At 40.8% G+C, this 22,254-nt stretch overlaps 1 protein-coding gene across 1 annotated transcript; it reads left to right on the plus strand.

Annotated features, from left to right (window-relative positions):
- Positions 1-962: 962 nt before the first annotated feature.
- trip11 (thyroid hormone receptor interactor 11) lies at positions 963-22,202 on the plus strand. The gene is made up of 21 exons (XM_026151765.2): positions 963-1,531; positions 4,574-4,650; positions 5,548-5,658; positions 5,973-6,275; positions 6,394-6,462; positions 6,546-6,711; positions 6,925-7,251; positions 7,444-7,481; positions 8,070-8,168; positions 8,409-8,609; positions 8,928-11,966; positions 12,116-12,256; positions 12,570-12,763; positions 13,181-13,344; positions 13,526-13,629; positions 14,923-15,022; positions 16,066-16,147; positions 16,731-16,845; positions 19,567-19,686; positions 20,493-20,637; positions 20,727-22,202. Exons 1-21 carry the CDS (start codon positions 1,393-1,395, stop codon positions 20,939-20,941), a joined length of 5,949 nt encoding a protein of 1,982 aa, XP_026007550.1. The 5' UTR covers positions 963-1,392; the 3' UTR covers positions 20,942-22,202.
- Positions 22,203-22,254: the final 52 nt, after the last annotated feature.

Here is a 22,254-nt window from a genome sequence, read left to right on the forward strand (position 1 = left end):
AATACGACATTTGGTTATTTAGGAAGAGAGATTTGTGACGTTTAGCTTGTTTATAGTGTGTAGTTAATGTGTTGTCTTGTGTAGTTAGTGTGTAGTGTTGTGGATAGTTTTGTGTTGTGTGTTAGAACAATGAGGTGACTGCTGTCTCCAGGTAGAAACAGGAGTGATACACCTGCTGCTGTCAGACTTGCAGGTATCAGGCTGTGATGTTCTCCTTTATAGTGGACAGAAATATTTGGAGTGGCACAAATAATTTGTGTGGCATCTTATTGAATGCAGAACACCTGATTGTTATGTAAATAGTTTGAAATGGTTAAAAAAAAGGGTAAAAGGTAAATGGCTGCAAATAACTTTGTTTGTTTTGCAAAACTTGTGTATATGATTTTAAAATTTACAATTTATATTTACATTTAAAGTTATGAAATATTATTCAATCAATGTTAAATGTTTTTTATCTGATTTTAGATCAATTGTGTTAATACAGTATGCCAAAATGAAAACATAACTGTAAATCCAGACACGTGAGGTTGTGCTGAAAAGGATGATACCAAACAAGGCAAAGTAAATAGTTTTTAAAGGTGAAATGTAGAGGAAACATCAAAAGTAGTTAAAAATGGCCAATTAAACATTTTCTTAAAGTAACGCAATAGTTACTTTTTAAGTAATTAATTACTTTTAGAAACTTGTAACTCAGTTACTAACTCAGTTACTTTTTTGAAGAAGTAACTAGTTACTATAATTAATTACTTTTTCAAAGTAACTTGCCCAACACTGGTAGTAGTATAGTGTATTTTGTGGAATTTACACCATTTATAATAAACTATTTAAATGGAACTGCAACGCTTGGTGTTCTTCGGGACTTGAACGCACCTTCAGTGTGTTGGTCCTCCAGTATCCCACAATGCACCGCTGTCGTGTGCGGTGTCCACGTCAAATTTGACACCCTTCGCTACGGTCGAGTCGATAATGGCTGCAGTCGAGGTGGCACTTTTGGGTCGCTGTGGTGTTTAGACTTGCCAAAAAAACCGCTGAATATTCCTCTCAGGCTGACCGCAGACGACACAGACTCCAACATAAAGTCGTCATCTCAGGTATTAGCTGTCAGACTTCGATATTATGTCCGCCGGTCTTCAGGAACTACTTCGTGTGGACGACCAGCTGTCATTAGCCGGGTTGTGGGCTTGCTAAATGAGCTTCTGTCGGTTTGGAAAGCGACTTTGTCACGCAGGAAAGAAATTGGATTTTAGAATTTACGGGTCCCCCGTGGCTGAGAGTCTCCAGCTGAGCTTGATGAGCGAGCTAGCTGTATTATCTTTCGAGTCTACGCTAGGCTAGCTCCCCTGTTCTCCTCGGCCCTGCTTTGTTTTTGTTTGGTTTTTGTCTCCTCCGAAGATGTCATCGTGGTTGGGGGGAATCGGCTCCGGCCTCGGCCAGTCTCTGGGCCAGGTTAGCGGGAGTCTGTCATCTTTCACCGGGCAGATATCGAACTTTACCAAAGACATGCTGCTGGAGGGTGTAGAAGAAGTAGGAGGTAAGTTTGTTTGTGTTCCTGGTTTGATCCGTGCGATGTCCACATCACCTTTAGAGCACACCTGAGTGAGGCTTTTTCTACACGTGTAGGGACATGATTTTCAGTTTTGGTATATGTCCTATAACCTCACTCTAATAAACTGCTACTAAAGCTCATAAACGTCCAAAAGTAATCCCTCAAAAGTTTTGACTTGAAGTAACTGGTTATATTGCAGTGCATTTTCTAATTTTCAGATGTGACAGAAAGAGCAGAAATGCATAAATTGCTTGTTTTGCCTGACCCACACAAGATAATACTTGCCAAAATAGACATCATCACAAAGAAAATCTGAACTTTTTGGTGGCCTCTCAGCTCTGAATTATACTTTCACTGAGCATTTTGGATATGACACAACGGATAACAGACACAACTCACTTTTGTTGAAAGAAATTGAGAAAATAATATAGTACTGCACCGTGCTTATACAAACATTTATATCAGGATCAGAAACGAGTTGCACTGCCGCACAGCTCACTCTAACACCATCACAAACTTCAACTTGAAGTTGAATCATCTTCTTTGTATAAAGATTTAAACTTAACTGACATCACGATTACAGTAGCGCTGTTGTGTTAAAGTCTGTCATTTTCAGCTTAGTTTTGCTATAAATTGTCAAATCAGTGTGTAAATGTAGTTTACTTTGTTAGGTGCTTGGAATTAATCTCAAATGAGATATAGGCCATTTCCAATAAATAATAACATTAGTGCTCTACAGCAGCACATAATATAGACAGTGAAATACCTAGCTATGTATTAAACGGGGATGCATACCTTTCAAAATGGTGATTGATTCAAAATGCAGGATAAAATATAAACAAATTGGTTTATTAAAACTTCTGAAAGTTTATTAAGAGTTCTGAAAAATTTGAATTCAGTATCAAGCACAATATACAATGCAATTCAAAACTAAAAATTTAAAAAGGCCTGTCATACAAGTCTTTAGAAGTTCAAATAAGTTGCAAGCATTTCTGTATTCTTGTGTATTTACAGTAAAATATCTACGTATCTAATTAGACACCTGTGACTGTGAGTCCTCATTAGATGTAAAAAATCCCAACAACCCCCACCCCCCCCCCCCCACCCCCCAAAACAATCCATGCTGTGCTGTATATAATTATAGTTATGTGCTATTAGTCTATAAAAGTTAAACAACTTTTTTGATCTTAAAAGGAGCTCCTCTGTTTGGCACTGAATGAGTGGGACAGCTAGTATGATAACAGTGTTTGAGTTTTATATCCATTAGCAGTGAACTAAAAGTTCCAAAAGTTTCCAAATTGTTGAAGGGCTGAAACAGCCGCTGTGACTTACAGTGTAGGTTTTAGAGCATACTTGCATACTTGCATTCCCACACCACCACAGCACTATATTTAAGGTTGAGCTTCTGATAGACATGTGTTGACTGAAAGAACTCCTAGTTCCTGAAAAAGTAAAAATTTCCTTTTGTGTTTATTACACTCAAAATTTTCTCAATGGTACATTAAAGTCAGTAATATCTGAATTTAAAAATAATAATTCAGTTGTAAACCGACAGATAAATTCCAGGTGAGAGCAGCTGAATATGGACACATGGGTCGGAGAAACACAGCAGTTTACTTGTTGTAACACAAAAGTCTGTACCAGTGATTTTGGTGTGGTGCAGTTACAAAGGTGTCTCGTTTCAAACTGACTGTTGCCTGATTAGACTGATGGCTATTGTGCAGCATAATCTGCTATCAGAACATGGTCAGACTATCTTCAGTATTCAAGAACTAACTGTAAAGTAGATTCAGCTCTTTGTTTTAGAATCCTAAAGTGGATTTTTCCCTCTTATGCATTATGTTATTTTCCTGTTACACTACTGGATTATTCAGCTTTACCACTGGTTATTTATATTCCATGTAGACACATTCTTGTATGTTGAAACACATTAATTCCCCATCAGCCTTTGATTTTATCAACTGGAATTTTTTTATTTATTAATTTTTTTTACAAATGCATGTTACCAAATATGCGACTCGATTCACCTCTGAGGCTATCTGCGAAGTAAAAGCTCCAACTCTGAGTTCATTTAGGTGCAAACTTAAGCAAACATGGGCCCTGTTTTTCATTGTCAGCTGAGGTTTAGCAGCATATCGTCAACACTGATAGAGAGGCGTTGTTTGATTTCCGGAATTGCTCATATTTGGGTGTTCATATCTAGTTTTTGAACTCATCATCATTCACTAAATTGCTTCGTTGTTTACACCAAGAGTTAAACTGTAGTCGGTGTTTAACAATTTTCCTGTCAGTGTTGTTTTGAACTCATCAGTTGCTAGATATGAAAAAGGGAGCAAAGAGTCTGATTTTTTTTTAATATATTTTTTTACACTACTGCATAATATGAAAATACTGATTGCTGATTCGCCAGTTTTGGGCATAGTACTAAAATGCAGTTATTGTAGAGATTGGATTAGAAGAGCCCCATCAACCTTACCCACTTAAACCCTGAAGTGTCATTTTACTAAAGCAAACAGTGATGAATGATAAAACACTGACAGAAAGAGAACTTTGGCCACAGATATCCAACTCACAGCTCCAGACAGAAACAAGAAGTGTGAATTGTTATCACTGCAGGAGGGACTTTTAAGTAAACTTTTATTGCTGGATCTTTAACTGAGGCTTGGTGTGAATGTTATGTGTTGGCTGAGATTCCTTCAGCTGTTAGATCACATAACTCAGACAAGATGGCGAGGAATGTTCAGCCTGCTCAGCCAAGCGTGTTTGTTTATCATGTGAGCAAGGTTAGGCTCCAGTTAGAATCACTTAAATGTGCTACATATACTATGATGAATAAAGCAGAAAAGCCCCTCTCAATACAAAGAAAAGTAATGCACAAGTGTGTTTTTACTGTGTTTATTGTAGTTGTATCATTAAAATGATGCAACAGATTTAAATCATGTGCTGCGTGATTTTTACATTGAGTCATGAATAATTTTGGAACTGCTACTTTTTTAAAATGTTTTTTTCCCCCACATGCAACTACAGATGCTGCCACGGAACTGCAGGTTTCCAATTCCAAGTTGGCTGAAGTCGAGTCTGCTTTTGGTGTTCAGAAATCTGAGGTTAGTCTTTTTACTCTGCAATACTTTAAACCTTTCTGGCCACTTTCATAACAGGAAATGTGAAACGAATATTATTAACTGTGGGTTTGTTGTTTGGTTTGTCTGTTTTGCTCATACCCCAAGTCATCAAACTTCCATAATCATAGTTGAACTTTATCAGTACTATCGAACTATGTTTTAAAGATGGCAATGGGTCCTTCCTTAATGAATAAAAGTAGCAGCATTCTGTATTTTGTCTTCCTGCCAATTAAGATAAATAAGCCAACAGTGAATTTGACCTAGTAGCATGCACTGTCTCTAGGCTTCATATTGCTTTTCCTCTGTGACATTGAGCTCCCACAAAACTATTAAAAACACATTAGTGAAAAACATTGTTTGTATGCTTCTGTCTTACCATGACTCAAGCTATAGTTGACTTTGAGTCCCTCACACACTATCCTGCTGCTTTCACTACTCTTCCAAATGCATTGTAATCTGTGGCTAAATATAGCCCTGGGCAAATGTGCTACATTAGATCTTCCTTTTTGAGTAACAGTTGCTCAAAGCTACAGCTGTTCCCATCTGTTTTGTGGCCAGTATTTAACCCTATAAAAGCATAAGGCCATGTACTCTGTGATGTGCTTTTTATGGTCACAAACAGATTTAAGTCTCTGGAAGGATTAAATAAGCTTGGAGCTCAGTGCGACTGAAAAAAGTAGACAGAAAAGTTGTAAATAGACAGAAATGGGTTAATATTGTTGGTTTAGTTTTGGCGAAAATGCAGTATTTTAGTGTCTCTGAGATCCAATATGTCTGCCTTGTAGTTGACTGTGATCCCTGTAAAAGTTGTAAATACATTCAAATTTTCTGAATGTTTCTGTATTTCTGTCTTTACTCCTTGATATGTCTTTGTTGCAGCATGAGAGATTGCGAAAGCTTCATGCAGAGCTTGAGGAGAAGCTGGAGGCAGCGGAGATCCAAATCAAGCGTCAGTCTGCAGAATACAGGACCCTCCTGCAGCAGAAAGATGTATGTACATGTGAATTTAACAGTGTTGGCTTTAAGTGAGAAAAGATTGAAAAGTGGTTAAGACACATTATTTCAGTTTTAGATTTATTAAAAGGTTTTGTATGCACCAACATGTGAACCTTGTTTGCAGATGTGGCAATAACACTGGGAATTTATCTGCAATGGAAAGCTACTTATGAAAGGAATTTTAGCTCTAAATAGACATGTATGTCTAGCCTAAATCAAACTTGGCATTTGTGCTTTGTTAGACTAAGACAAACCCAGTTTCATTTGGAAGTCTTTTAGGGAAAGTCTTGTCATTTTTGTCCCTTCAGGTGGAGATCAGTCACCTGAAAGCTCGGCAGAGTGGGCTTCAAGAAGAAGTCCAGAAGCTGCAGCAATCAGCCCAGTCTGCTTCAGCTGGCCCTGCGATGTTGCCCGTAACCACTACGTCATCGTCCACTACCTCCTCTTCTGCTTCCTCTTTCCTGTCACGTCACCCAGGATCTCACCATGGCTTCCATGGTGAAGAAATGGACCTCAGCGACGTGATCTGGTCGCAGCAAGAGATCAACAGGCTGTCGACAGAAGTCATGCGTCTGGAGTCGGAGGTAGCACACTGGCGACGAATGTCTCAGGTAAGACTACAGAATAATTAAATGACTATGGAACAGATGGTTTTACCTTTTGAATATTTTTTTTTTAAAAATAACCACATGAACACACTTTTTTTTGTTTGTTTGTTTTTTGTAACAGGCATCAACAGCAACAGGAGCTGGTAATGGCAACCACAGTGAGATTCTCAAGCTTCAAAGGACTATTAAGGTAAATGTTATGGTCTGTTATTGTTGTCTGTACAAATGATATTGCATTTTTCTAACTTTGCTGCTGTGGGATTTTCATTTCAGGAGCTTCGAGATGAGATGAGTCGTGAGGTGGATGAACACCAGCATGAACTTGCAGCTCTGCAAGATGCCCAGCGACAGAAGCTGGCAGATGTCACCCGGCGACACAGGCAGGAGCTGGCAGAGTACGAGGAGAGGATAGAGGAGCTGGAGGAACAGATTCAGAGTGGTCAGCTCATTTTTGGAATAACTGTGGGAAGCTTGGGCCATTAGAGAGTTTTGAGAGTTTATTGCAACAATGATCTGCTATGACCTAAATTCTTACAGTGTGTTAGAGCAAGGCACATATGTAAATGCATCTGATGTAAAATAGTTGTATCTCAGTCGCACAACTCTGGTGTCGCACACAAATTAAATTGGTCCTCTTAATAATTTTCTCCAGGTGGCGGTCAGCCCACCTCTGTGTCAGACACCTCCAAGCTGCATGAACTCCATCAAACCATACAGTCCCTGCAAGAAGCAGCGGAGCAGCATGAGAAGCAGCTGGCCGAACTGTCTGCCAATTTGGAGGAGGCACAGAAGATACAAGCCTCACTACAGCTTGAGAAGGATGATGCTCAGCAAGAGAATACCGGGCTCCTGCAGAACTACACGCGGCTGCAGGCTTCCGTGGCCGAGCTCCAGACACGAGTACAAGAGCAGGAGGGGAAGGCTTTGCAAAAAGCCCAGCTAGACCATGAGATCCAAATGTTAAGAAATAGCTTGGAAGGTATTCATTGTGTTAAATTATGGCTTATTCATATGGATGTGTTATCTGCTTAATTAACATTCTTTATTGATGTTGCAGCTATTGCTAATTCTATTTTTTATTGTAGGAACATGTAGATGCAGAAAATTGTCATAGGTGTTACATTTTAAGCCATTGCTTATCTGTATATTAACTCAAATGTCCACTTTCTAGCTGCAGAAAAGGAAATAGAGAGACTGAAAAACCTGGAGGTAAGCATGAAGATCAGCAATGTGCACATGTTTGCATAAACTGAGTGACTCTGGCTATAAAAGCAAAAACTGTATCTGTGTGCAAGTTTGGCTACCTCTCTTTTAATCTTGTCATCTAGTGATGTGCTGCACTGTTTCATGTGCTTATGCTGCTTTTTGTTTACACTGGATTTTCAATCCTGAACACTTTGTGATGGACTTCAGTCACATTGATTCAGCTTTCTTGTTGAAGATCATCACCGATGATAAGATTTGCGTTTCCAGCTGTGACTCAGATCAAACAGCAGTCTCAAGTGGAAAGCTTGCATTGTCTAAGCACAAAATCAACACATCAGGTCAGGAGTGCAAACAGGATCAGGCTTGCCAAATTTAAGGAGGTTGTGTACCATTCCTTTAAAAAAGAAAGAGGAGATCTAGTGCATGTCAAATGTGACACCAAAGAAAGGCGACCTTCAAAAGAGTTGCACAAGACGAAGACCTAAATGGGGACAACAGATACATTTAAATGGTGTGCAGTTTTTGCTTTTAATGGCTGGAGTCACCTTCATAGGCTTCTCCAATTAATTTAATGACTTATTTTAACTTTAGGCAGAACCAAAGGAAGAAGTCGAGCATGCAGACATCTTAGAACTGAACACCATTATTGGAGCACTGAGACAAGAAAAGGAAGACTTAGAACAAGAAAAGGTTTGTTTATATTGTACATAAATATTATTTTAGTCACCCGTGAACTTGTCGCATTAATTTATTTGAATTTTTTCTGTGTAATTGTGTCAGTTAGTGGTAAGAAGAAAAACAGTATTCAGTTAGACAACACAGTGTCACCAAAGAAAACCAAAAGGTGGTTTTGTTGATTGGTTCCTGCCAATAATGGGTTGCGGAAGGTACTCAGCCTCTGTAAGTAAGTTTCAGATTTTCTGTCCACAGCTTAATCTGCAAGAAAGACTTAAAGTGGCAGAAGAACAACTAGTCAGCAGAAATGAAGCCGAGTCTGATTTGGAGTCATTGGATGATTTGAAGGCAGAACTGGGGAGGAGAGAAAAGATCCTGAGAGCTACTGAGGAGGAGCGGGACACGCTGATGTCTGAACTGGAGGAACTAGACCAACAAAACCAGGAAGCTACACAGGTCTGCATGACTTTGGTGCTTTATCTCTTTGTTTATTTGTATTTCAGCAACTTATTTAGAGATATTGATATCAAGTGTCACATTTTAGCATCTCAGATTGTCATTTCTTGACACATTTTGGACTTTTAAAATTTTTTACTTGATTAGAAAAATGCACAATAAACAACTCAGCCTTTTCCTCAGCAGTTATATGAAGTCTGTATGGTTTACCCTGAAAAAACATCGTTTTGAAAAAACAAAAACTAAAATACAGTCCAACTTGACACAACAAAGCCCAACAGTAGAGACAACATTAACACTTTTGTTTTTCTACTTTAGCATATGATCTCAGTGAAAGAGCAGCTCTCTGGACAGCTGAAAGAGGCTGAGACAGAGCTGAAAAGAATGACTGCAGAGCTCAACACATCCAGTGACCAGAAAATGGCACTTGAGCAAGAGCTGGAGACCCAAAAAGAGAAAATGAGCCAGAGTGCTTTTACCCTTAACGAGCTGCATATGGGAAAACAACAGTTGGAACGGACAGTGAAAGAGCTAAAAGACAAACTGGGACACTCACAGGAGCAGATCCGGGATGCACGCAGAGAGGTCACCGAGCTAAAGAAGACCCTGCAGGAGAAAGAGGAGCTGTTATCTGCTGCTAAAGCAAAACTTTATGAAGGAGGGGAGAGAGCAAGTGAGGCACAGGGTGCTAATGAGGCGCTAGCAGAGAAGGAGAGAGAGTTGTCAGACCTCAGGAGAGAATTGGATGAGATGAGGTGCTCCCACGAGAAGGTGATGTCTGAAGACTATGAGTTGAAGGTGGAGAACAGGAGGTTCAAGGCGGACAATGAGCAGACCTTGGGTAAAGTGGAAGAACTAACCAAGCAGCTGAAGGAAAGCCAGGGTGTTCTGAACAGGGTTGTGAGGGAGAAGGATACTCGTATTGAAGCTTTAAAACTGGAGAAATACCAGCTCGAAGGTGAATTGACGCAGGCTGAGAACAAACTAAAAGAACAGGTAAAACAGTACCAGCAGACCATCGAGGAGTTAACTCGAGCTCGATCTATGGACGCCTCTGCTTTGCAGACTGAGCATGAACGTGCCATCAAACTAAACCAGGAGAAAGACATGGAGATTGCTCAGCTGAAAAGAGATGTGGAGCAGGTGGCAGCTGACCACAGAGACACCAATGAGATGCTATCGATCACAGTTGCAGGGCAGCAGCAGCTGACGGATTTGCTGCAAGAGAAAGATGTCTTTATGGACACTTTAAAACAAAATGCTGCAGATTTACAGACAGAGCTGGATAATAAGGTTTCAGTTTTCACCAAGGAAGTTGAAACGCTCAAACAGTCGCTAGATGAAAAGGATAAGCAGCTGGGAGGTATGAAGGAGGAGAACAGCCATCTGAAAGAGGAGATTGACCGCCTCAGGGATCAACAGAGCAGACCTCAACCTCTGGCTGAGCCCAGGACTCTGGACATCATCACAGAGCTGGAGACGGAGATCACTCAACTCAAATCCTCTCGTAATGCCCTGGAAGAGGAGGTCCAGACTCTGAGGAGAACCACTGAGGAACAGCAAGCTTCTCTACTTCTCTCTCAACAGTCTCTGCAGGCTCAGCAGAGCGAGATTGAACAGGCCCGTGCTCACCATCAGCAGACAACGCTAAACTATGACAGACTCATCCAGGCCAGAGACGAAGAGATAACCCGCCTCCAGCAAAATGTAGAGCAGCTTAGTGAGAGTCAGAGCAGAGCCAACTCTCCGTCTGTGCAGGGAGAGGTCATCTTGCAGGAGGAAAAGACTCAGACCCTAAATCAGGAGAATGGCAATGAGAAACACGACCTGTCTAAGGTAGATATAGAAAGACTGGTGAGGGGCATCAAGGAGAAAGAGACTGAGATCACCCAGCTTAATGAGAAGAACCTCTCACTGACCAGGCAGCTGGATCAGCTGGTGGTTTCTCGTGATGAAGTGGGAAAACTCTCACAGATGATCATGCAGAAGGACCTGGAAATTCAGGCACTTCATGCCAGAGTTTCCATGGGAGGCGGACACAGCCAGGATGTCATGTTCTTACAGCAGCAGCTACAGGCATACGCTGTGGAGAGAGAGCAAGTGATTGCCGTGCTTAACGAGAAGACCAGAGAGAACAGCCAGCTTCGGTCCGACTATCACCGCCTCATGGATATCATGGCAGGAAAGGAAGCAGCCCTGTTGAAGCTTCAGCAGGAAAATCAGCGCCTCTCTAACATGAGCGATCCCTCGGGAAGCCAGGAGATGTTCAAGGAGACCATCCAGAATCTGTCTCGAATTATTAGGGAGAAGGACATAGAGATCGATGCCTTGACCCAGAAGTGCCAAACGCTGGTGACCGTACTGCAGTCCTCAGGAGGAGAGCCCGGTGCTGGCTCTGGAGGGGTCAGCAGCAACCAGTTTGAGGAGCTACTGCAGGAGCGGGACACACTGAAGCAGCAGGTGAAGAAGATGGAGGAGTGGAAGCAGCAGGTCATCACAACAGTCAAGAACATGCAGCACGAGTCGGCTCAGCTGCACGAGGAGCTGATCAAACTGCAGAGTCAGGTTTCTGCCGACAGTGACTGTAGCTCAAAGCTCTCAGTGGACTACGCTCGACTGGTCCAGAATTACGAGCAGAAGGAAAGGAGATTGGGAAGTCTGAGTCTGGAGCTCGCACAGGTTCAACAAACTATTACCCAGCTCAGCAGCACAAAGGATGTCCTGTTAGGTAAACTGGACAGCGTCACACAGACACCTGAAGTCACAGCCACTCAGTGTAGTGGCTCTTCTCTCAGTACTGATGCTCCAAGCCATCAGCCAGATTCTGCTGTAAAAGATGAGAAGATGCAGCAAGAAGTTGTTCAACTAAAAGCACAGTTGACTGAGAAAGAAAACACGATCAGGACTCTTCAAGAAAACAACCACAGACTCTCCAACTCCGCGTCTGCCTCAGAAAGCGAGCAGCGAAGTCAGGCAGAGGAGGCTCGACAGGTCAGAGAGAGACTGGAGGCCTTGCAGAGGTCTGTGAGGGAGAAAGACTTGCTCATCAAAAGCAAAGGAGACCAACTAGTTCAAGTAAGTGAAGCACTGCGTAACCGTGAGAATGACAACGAGGTTCTGAAGCAGGCGGTGACCAACCTCAAAGAGCGTGCGCTCATTCTTGAGATGGACGTGAAGAAGCTAAAGGAAGAGAATGAGCTGGTTGCTGCACGCTCTCGAGAGAAAGAGTCAGAGTTTAGAGCTCTGCAGGAAACTAACATGCAGGTTTCCCTCCTGCTACGAGAGAAGGAGTTTGAACTGAGTGCGATGAGCGAGAAGGCTGCCACTGTGGAGAAACTGCTCAAAGACAAAGAGCAGGTCAGTAACTTTTTTTTTTTTGGTAGTTGAATTTATACTGACGCATTTTAGTAATGAAATGTATCCATCAGCGTCATTTTAGACAGGAAACTTTGTCATTTATTCTTTCAAAATTTGTTTATGATTTACTGTTTATTGCTCTCTTGTAGGGTAGATCTGGTGAGCTGAATCAGCTCCTGAACGAAGTGAAGTCCATGCAGGACAAAGCTGTGGCATTTCAGCAGGAGAGGGATCAGGTGATGATGGCACTCAAGCAGAAGCAAATGGAGACTGCGGCATTACAGTCTGAGGTAAAAGAACGATATTCACCCATGGCCCTTAATTTTACTTGTGGTATTGTAACTTCATATGGAACCCTCCAGGTTACCAAGTTTAATTATCAGGCATCATTATACATGCTCTGTTTTCATTCATTAAATACTCAGACTATTGCAGTATAGAATCTCTGCTTCATCATGTCGCTCAACCATTGTGTATATATACCCTATAACTGTATAGTCAAGTAAATACTTAGTCTGTTGATAATAACACATGGCTGCTTCAAATTAAATGGCACTCTGCTGAAGCTATCTTTTTTGTTTTTGTTTGTTTGATTGTTTACAGCTCCAACATGTGAGAGACAAAGAGCACCGCCTAAACTTGGAGCTAGAGCGGTTGCGTAATCACCTGTTGGAGATTGAAGATTCATACACGAGAGAAGCCCTCGCTGCAGAGGACAGAGAGACAGAGCTGCGCAGGAAGGTGGCTCTGCTGGATGAGAGACTGGCGACATCCTCAAGTGCTGTGGAGAGTGCCAGGTTAGCATAAAACTAATGTGTGTTTTAAAATGTTTGATTAAAGACTGATAAAATCACCAGGAACTCTTCGTTATTTACTCTAATTAGTTCAGGTATTTTCTTTATGTATATTGCACTTTGTTCTCATTGACAAGGAAGCGGAAATGCATAGAAATAACACATCTACAGTAGGCTTTCCTCACCCTTGACCTTTTTACATAACATGTTTAAACCTGGTAGGATCAAATATTTTTTGTCAAACTAAAATGTTGTTTGTACCACTAGTTGACAGCTAATTATTTACTGATTATAAAACTGTGTTACTTTCACTTGGATCCAACATTGCTGTTTACCTTAAAATAATTTTGCATGAAAATGTTTTAAAATTATTTGTGTCATTCTTTTTGTGTTTCTACTTACCCGTCCTCTCTCTTCCAGCCAACAGGCCAGCATGCAGGTAGAGTCTCTGCAGGAGCAGTTAATTGGGGTGGTGAAGCAGAGAGACGATGCGCTGGTCCAACTCAGAACCTCTCAGGAACAAGTCAACCAGTATGCAGTATCACTCTCCAACCTGCAGATGGTGCTAGAGCAATTCCAACAAGGCAAGTTTGAGGGCTTCAAAGAGATCTTTGCTGTTTAGACCAGACTCGAGCAGGATAAGTGTGTCTGTTATCCTGGAATATTTAAAACTGTGTTTTCCTCATAGCACTTTACAGTTGGTGTACCCGGCAATGCCTTTTTTGATTACTTTTAGTAATACTTTTATCTGCATTTCTCCGACAGAAGAGAAAGCCATGTACTCGGCAGAACTTGAGAAGCACAAGAAGGAGAAAGAGGAGTGGAAAAGAAAAGCTCTGAAACTGGAGGACCAAGCTTCTGCTCTCCAGGTAAACCAGCAACCAATCACCTGTCAGAGAATCATTTCTGTGATTAGCATCAGTAGCGCTATTTTTTTCTTCTTCTTTTTTTAAGTTGCTAGATATCAGAATTTCATATACCGTATTTTCACGACCATAAGGCGCACTGTGCTAAAAGGCGCAGTCTCAGTTATGTGTGCCCTTACTGTATTTAACACACACATAAGGCGCACTGGACCATAGGGCGCATACAAGTACCGTATGCGTATTTAAAAATAAAGCGGGAGCAACCCTGAATTCGGTACCTTACTCACATTTCTATTGCCGGTAATCGTCATCATCAACAACACACAAGCATACAAGTGTGCATATTTAAAAATAAAGCAGGAGCAAAACAAAGTTTGGTACTCACATTTTTATCATCAATCAAACCCATCGAAGTCCTCATCCTCTGTGTCTGAATTGAACAGCTGCGCTAAATCTCCATCAAACATGCCAGGTTCACTGTCTTCACCGTCAGAGTCACTTTCCGTGCCGTGCAGCTCCTCGGAAACGATGCCGGCTTTTGCGAAAGCTCGAACAACAGTGCCAGCAGACATGTTAGCCCAAGCATCTACAATCCATTGGCAAATTGTGGCGTAACTCGCCCGGTGCTGCCTTCCACTCTTAGTGAAACTGTGGTCTCCACCGGTCATCCATCGCTCCCAGGCCGCTCGCAGCCTTACTTTGAACGGGCGGTTCACACCGATGTCCAGCGGTTGGAGTTCCTTTGTCAGGCCTCCCGGAATGACAGCAAGCTCGAGTCTTTCCTCCAACTCGAGCCACCTCGCCTTATGTCCGCGGAAACTCAGCTGCGTTTTCTTGACCTGCCGGAGCTTGTTTTCCAGCTTCCTCCATTTGCGAACCATCGATTCGTTAATCTTAAATTCTCTCGCCGCTGCTCGATTTCCATGTTCCTCCGCGTAGCTGATGGCCTTCAGTTTAAACTGTGCTTCGTAAGCGTGTCTCTTTGCCATTTTCAGGGTTGTTAAAACAACGATGTCCTGCATAATGCACATACCTGTTCTTTTATACAGGTATGTGCGATTGTCCCGGTATATACGATCAACGCCCACACTTCACCCTTTAACGTTCTCATGGTGTTCTCTACTACGTCCTCCTTACAACACATAGGGCGCGCCGCACTTTTTGAAGAAAATCTAAGACTTTTAAGTGCGCCTTATGGTCGTGAAAATACGGTAATCTTTTGAAGACGGTGGATGTCACACTTTAATAAAAATCAGTAAGACAAACGTTATGTAACGCTGTAACTTTCTCTGTCAGATAAACCTGGATGAAGCCAACGCTGCTCTAGATTCAGCATCTCGTCTCACGGATCAGCTCGATCTGAAGGAGGAACAAATTGAGGAGCTGAAAAAACAAGGTGAGCTTCAGCCAAGCACTTTCACCTACTGACTTAAACATGTCTTTATTTTATTTTTTTATTTTTTTTAAAAATCTCAACTATAAATGTTGTGTTAATGGTGTCTTTATCAGACTGTATAAAACACAGCTTTCCAGTTTTACTGAAAAATGTGAGGTTGCAGTAAAACTGCTGTCGGTTTAAAGATCACAGCACTTTGTAAATATCGTGTGGAAGGCATCTACCTGCCAGCCTTTGAAGAAACACTTACTTCCCTTGCATAGGCCAAGAAAAGGACCAAATGAGTGAAACTGTAATTCTCTGAAGTGGGAAGCCATTCGTTGTTTCACACTCTGCAGCAGATTTCATTCCTATCAGATATGACCATTACATCACAGCAAATTCTCAGACTGTTGTTTTTTTCCTTACTGCTCTCTGGCTGTTCAGACTTTGTCCAGACCTGATACGAGGCGCTATATTTTCTTTACAAATCAGTCACCTATATGAAAATTTACATTGTGTCTAAAAATGGTTGATTAACTTTGAGAACGCACTGAACAGTTGAGCTTTGGTATGTCTGTGGAGCATTGCTCTGTCATTTGAACCACAGATTAACATATCTGAGATTCAGAAAAGTAAATAGCCTGAAATCTTTGTAAATCCAGATCTTTTTGCAACACTAACAGCTTGTTGAAAGTTTTTCTGACTCATTTAAGACTTTGCCAAACATTTTTTTGCACTGTATTTTCCACCTTAGCCAGAAAACATACACATTTTTATTTTTTGTTGTTGTTGTGTTATCCTAATTTCCTACAAAATAGTACAATTTATTCCTTGTCATTTGCCATTTGTTGTTACATCTGTTGATAAACGGGAGAGAAAAATGTTGTATTTGTGCAGTCGTTGTTATATTTTTAATCAAGAAGGATTAGAGGAGTCTGTAACTTGTGTCACTGTGGTTTCACTGCAGATGTTGAAACACAAGAGGCACAAAGTGGCCCATGTGCAATAGAGGCCTGAACATTACTGTTAAAGTTGTCGCTCTGTTTGTGTCCATGCTGCAGTGGATGTGAGGCAGGAGATGCTGGAAGAGGCACAGAGGAAACTCATGAACCTTTTGAACAGCACAGAGGGTAAAATAGACAAGTAAGTTTCAAGTGCATTTCTGTTAAATATTAGTTCCAGTTTATTTAGATTATGATCACATTTTTCCATTGTTTTTAATGGATTATTATAAAATCCTCAGGTAGATTTCCCACTTTCAAGTTCTCATTTTTTTTAACTGTGAAATTGAGAAGATCAAGCTTATGATTGAAGCAGTTTGTTCCCATTTAGGGAAAACCAGGTGAATCAAACTAAACCTTTTCTGTTAAACTGAAGTGATTGAATCCTTTTTTTTTTTCTAGCTTGAAAAAAATACTTTCCATCTTTAGCAACATAAATCCCTCCAAATTGTACTAAGTTCACAGAAACTGGATTATTTTAGAGATACGTGGTCTTAAAGGATTGCAGCAATTATGGAAAAGAAATGTACCCTTCTAGCCACTCTAGTGTTTAGTGCTATAAATAAGCTTTGATGAAGATTGATGCATTTTGAATTTAGGTATTGTTCATGCAGCTGCATAAAAATGGATCATAGCCACATCTTTGGGTTTTTTTTGTTGTTGTTTTTAAAACCTTGAAATTACATCATCAGTCAGCATTGTTGCCCATGTTGTTCTTTCTGCAGGGTCCTGATGCGTAACTTGTTCTTAGGATACTTCCACACACCCAAAACCAAGCGTGCCGATGTGCTGAAGCTCATGGGAAGTGTCTTGGGTCTAAACCGAGAAGATGTTGAAAAGGTGAGAGATTTCTGGACTGACAATAATCATTTTGTTTCATTGATTTTTTTTTTTTTTTTTTGCAAAAAGTCCAATTACCTAAAAGGTTGGTAAGCATTGTTGATAAAGAAAAGACACCAATGCGACAGCGTCTGTCTGGTAGCAGCTGGTTTGCTTCTGTTAAAACTCTGAATTAGTAGAAAACCAAAAAATGAAAGTCTGTTTAATTAAAAATAAAACTGACTCTTTAACATCCTTATGCTTTCTGCAGTAATCACTAAAAGGTCTTGAATATTGGTTATTTGCCAAATTAATTAAGTGTTTAAAGATTTATACGTGCAAAATTCTCGACCCACCCTTCATCATTTCATATTTTCCTTCCAAGGAGTCAGTTTGTAATTATTTTAAAATGCTCTTGGGCAATAATTCTCCAGTAATCTAAAGGCCTTTCAAAGTTTTTCTTTGGACATCAGCTGCCTTTTTTTTTTTTTTCTTCAATCATTTTCAGTCCTTGTATCTGAACATTTTCAGAGGAATGTATTTGTGTGTATATGTTTGTTTAGCCACTTCACACTGACCTATGAACCATTATAGCATTATAAGGTACCTAATTCAAGGGATGAACTAGTTTTGTCTACACATTACAGGCAATTCAACAAAGCAGTGTCTTTAGACATTTTGTTACTAGCAGTATTTGAAAGTCATGTCTTTAAGAAATGGGAAAAGAAATCGAGCAAAGGCCTGACACATGACACATGGCTCTTTTGTTGATCCATCTACTGTTCACTGAAGCCTCATCAGATTGGCCTCTTGTCTACTGTGGGTTCCCAAACACTCACACATGAACTCATCTTTTCACTATTATTATTATATTTACACTTTATACTCCAGCGAGGTGTGTTTCACTCTTATGTGCATTCATAGACTCATCAGCTAGCTGCTGTCGGTACTTCCATGAGTGTCCATGCCTAACATGCTACTGCATAAATAGATGAGGTTGATTAAAAGATCGGCGACAGCTGTGCCACTCAGCTTTTCCTTAACACTGAACCTCTGAACCTTCCTCTCCACATCTCCTCCTGTAGCCGAGCCAAAACCACACCCGCCACCACAGTCTCAGTGGAAATGTGAATGTCAAGAATTCATTTTTTAAGGAAGGGAAAGGGGGAGAAAAGGATGAGGTTTGCCAAATTACACAAGAATTGGACTGAAAATCAGTAACAACAGGTCTTATGGAGTGATGAAATTTGATTTTTTTGGCTCAGTCATCAACAATAAGTACAGAGAAGGTCAGAAGAGCGGAACAACAGTGAGTGTCCACAGCCATCTGTGAAACACAGTGGAGGCTCTGTCATGGTTTGGGGCTGCGTTTCAGGCAGTGCTGTCGGGGATCTTGTCACAATTGATGAAATAATGATAACAGGAAAGTTGCATATGCAAAGTCCAGCAGGCTTGAGTTTGTGAGCATCTCCTTCCACGTGGGATGATGGGACTCCCAGACAGCACTTACAGAGGGAGACGAATGTAGCAGCAGGAAAAATAAAAGGAGAATTTCTGCAGAAGCCGTAGGGGGGAAAAAAAAAAGAGCCTTCTGTACTCCCTCTTCCATCAGTATTTTAAAAAGATTCTCCAGCGACACCTTTTTCTGTAGAAGAAACTCCAGCAAGTTCAGTTTAAAATGAGTCAAATATTAATTGCAGCAAAATTGCACCTGTGTAGTATTTTTAAATGTTGCACCGTTAACGCTGCGTTGGCACACTTGGCAAAAACATTTACTTATGTCAGCTTCACAAAATGTTACATTTATGTCAGGCTGATCAATATTAGTTTAGTTCAGTGGCTGATTCCGTTATTTGCGTTCTCCGTCACAGGTCACACTGACACTCTGTCAACAGGCCTTTTTTACATTTTTGACAGGATGAATTGGGTAATGATGTCCTTCAGATATCGTTCAGTCAACTACAAAGTTGTCCAACAGTTTCTTTTGACTCCAGCAGTCCCTGAAAATCCTCTCGGAGCTCAGCCCTGGAAAAAAAAAACATTTTCTTGTCCAGATCTTGAAGTACTCTGGCGCGATTCCCACAGGGCTCCCGCCAGAGTACTCCAAGTATATTATCCAACCCTCCTAAAAGAAAACAGATACAGAGTGAGGGGCAATGCGATTAAAACTCCTCAGAAAAGCCATTTTATTGTGTTGGAAATCATTCTGCTTTTTTTTTCCTCATCCCTTCTTCATTTCCTGTTAATGCTATTTAAATTTTCCACTCAACTCGTGTTTATGGGAGCCAAGTGTCCCACAAAACCAGGCAAGTTTTCAGAATCTGTCTCTGTAGAGAAGCTAACCCCCTTTCTTGTCCCCTTTTTAAGTCTTATGCTGTCATCCATAAAGTCTATATGGGTTCTGTCCAGTTAAATCCTGCCAGAGAACTGATGATTCTGATTAGGTAGGACTGTGTGACAGTGAGTAAAGCTTCTTCTACAAACTGTGGACTTGGAGTGAGTGACAGGGGGTAACTTTCCAGAAAGTTTTGGCAAGCGCTGTAAGGGGGAAAAAAACTTTGTGACAAAAGAAAATCCCAAAAAGTAGCCTGAATCATCAGTGTCACCTTTTCTTTGCCAGCACTGTTCATCCTTGTGCTTGTTTAAATAAGAATTAAGTCTATTTTGTGTATTTGATCATAGCAAATCGGTGTATTTCTTCTAAATATCCCAAATATTTATCTGCACTTCTCCTACCTGCAGATGCTGGAGGACAGGGGCCACGGTGTTACTGGATGGGTATCGAACTGGTTGGGAGGCAGAGGAGCACAAAGTGTCCCAAACACTCCACAGAGACCCACCAGTGGCCAAGGGCTCAACTCTGTAAGACATGATTCACAGTTCTCACTGTATATATTTTGCCCTGAAGAATAGAACCCAGCCCAACAGTTCCTTAAACTGTCTTTCATCACCATGCAGTGTAGCACTGACACAGGATTCATTAATGAGAAATACTGACAAGTGTTCTGTACTTAATAGCCACAATTACAATTAGTCTCAAACAAAATCAATAAATAACGAAAAGTCATGATTCTGGCAGAAGACCACACATGGACCCACAAACCCCCAGTCCTACTATTTTTTTTTTTTTTTTTTTACATGACTTTTTAGTTGTTTTAAACAGAAAACAGTCCGCAGACTTGATCCAGGGTCTTAACTTCTAAAATGTCCTCAAAATGTATAGAACGTGCAGTGGTAGAGTACACAAACGAGACAACGTTCCTCCACGACCATGGTGCCACATATGACATATAACACACAATCAACACAGGACTACATGAAGTGCAATGTGCAAAAATTGCAAAAAAAACAAAGACAGTGCAACACCAGACAGAACAGAATGATATAGAAATGTGCAAAAGGCTGAGATGATAGCAACAATTATAAATAAAACCCTTTACAACACAAAACTGCTTTTTAGCAAAATAAATGCTTTTTTAATATTAGTGCTTGTGAAGAATCCACATTTAAAGAATAAGAAAACAAGTTTCTTTTTGAAAATTTCATCTTACTTTTTACCAGGATGCTACTGTGATGCTAGCTCTTTACTTTGGTTTTCAGGAAGAATTTCCCCATTTGGCTCAGTAAAATATCTCATTCACTCGCTGTCATGTTCCTTGTTGTTGCAGTCCTTCTCAGAGATGTTTGTGAAATTTCTGGAGATGGAGTCGACTCCTTCTCTGCCTGCACCAAAGCTTCCGGTTCATGACATCAAGCCTCTAAGCGCCCCACCCGCGGGAAGAACCAGCAGCGGCACTTCCAGCATGGCCGCAGGTAAATGGCCCACTTAAAAGAAAAACACTTGCTTCTTATTTCCTTTCATGCATCCAGCTTTATTTAAATTTAAGCCTCTTTCTTCTCAGGGGCTCCAGTTTCCCAGAAGCGAGCCGGTGATTCCAATCCGTTCCTGGCCCCTCGCTCTGCAGCGGTGCCTCTGCTGGCTGGTTCCGGCTCTGGGGGCCCAGGAGGCCACCTGCTGATGAAGCCCATCTCTGACACCCTGCCCACCTTCACTCCTGTGCCGGTCTCAGCTGAGGCCAGCGGTGGAGCCGTGCTCAAAGACTTGTTAAAGCAGTGATCGGCCCTGTGAGGAGTGCAACACAGATGTCTTAATTTAGCCAACACAAGTTTTACACTACAAAGACTGAGATTTTGGAGCAGATCTGCTTCTTTTTGCTGCTTTCTTTACTTTCTGCAAAAATAAATGAGCAGAGCGTTCACAAAGGCTTAATGTCACTATTTCGGGGAGATGATTAAAACGGAAGTTCTTTGGTTTTTTTAGATTCTGTTTCACTTGCAATTACTGTTCTATGCAACAGACTCTCCCTTTACACACCAGTGAAAGTGTTTCCCACTCAGAATTATTGATAAGTGATCAATGATGAGACTACCTTCAAAAACGATGCAGGATCGGAGCATTTTAAAGTTTTGAGTCATTCAGAGTGAGAATTTTCAAAGATCTGGTCATCTGAGTTACATTATGATTTTTATTTATCGCACCACATCTGAACACAAGTGACCTTTTTCAGCTCCGTCTGCGCAGTACAATACAAGTGGGCTGAATCTAGTCATCACCTCTGTTAGCAAGAGGAAACACGTCCTTCACAGGACAACTTTTTATTTGTTGAATACTTTTATTTTTCTTTTCAACAATGCAGTGAGCTGTTTCTTATCCAGGACTCGCCTGAAACACTCTGGCAGCAGCAGCCTGCATAGAGATTTATGTGGTTCAGTACATCTGTTAAAACCATAAAGACATTTCTGCAGAAATCTTGTCTTTTCCAGACGGCTAGACTGTGATATGCAATAAGCGTTGTAATTATGGCTATAACTGCTGACTGTGGTTGATCGGAAGCTTGAGACTGCTCTTATGTTTAAGTACAGTACTATTATATAGTTATATATATGTGTAAAAATGGGTGGTGTTATTTTGTTTTCTATTTATAGGCACTGAGGATGTTGTGGAAGTAAAAAGTGCCTGTCTTTTTTCCTAATTTCATAGTTGTATAATCAGGATTGTAAAAAATAATATAAAAAAATATATATTTACAAAATTGCACATTTAGAAGGACCACAGTAGCGGAAGCTGCTCTACATTTTTGTATAGACATCAATCAGCTGCTGCAGAAGGAATGTTACAGGGCTTCTCCAGGTGTAATGATTAAATGTACAAACTGTAAATCCTCCTTGAAAATAATTTTTGTAGATGTAAAATCTGAAACACTTGGGCGTCTAAAAGGAGTCGGGTTGCCTCGGACTTTGATGAGCTTTACTTAAGTTTAGTACCCGTGAATTAATTGGAATTTTATCATCAAATAAAGGTACCACTGCTGACCCCATGTTTGTGTGCATCTTGTCATTTTTACCGTTTTTTGCTTTGTTTTTTTAAAT

Source organism: Astatotilapia calliptera, chromosome 19, assembly GCF_964374335.1.
Source record: "Astatotilapia calliptera chromosome 19, fAstCal68.1, whole genome shotgun sequence".
Taxonomy (NCBI): domain Eukaryota; kingdom Metazoa; phylum Chordata; class Actinopteri; order Cichliformes; family Cichlidae; genus Astatotilapia; species Astatotilapia calliptera.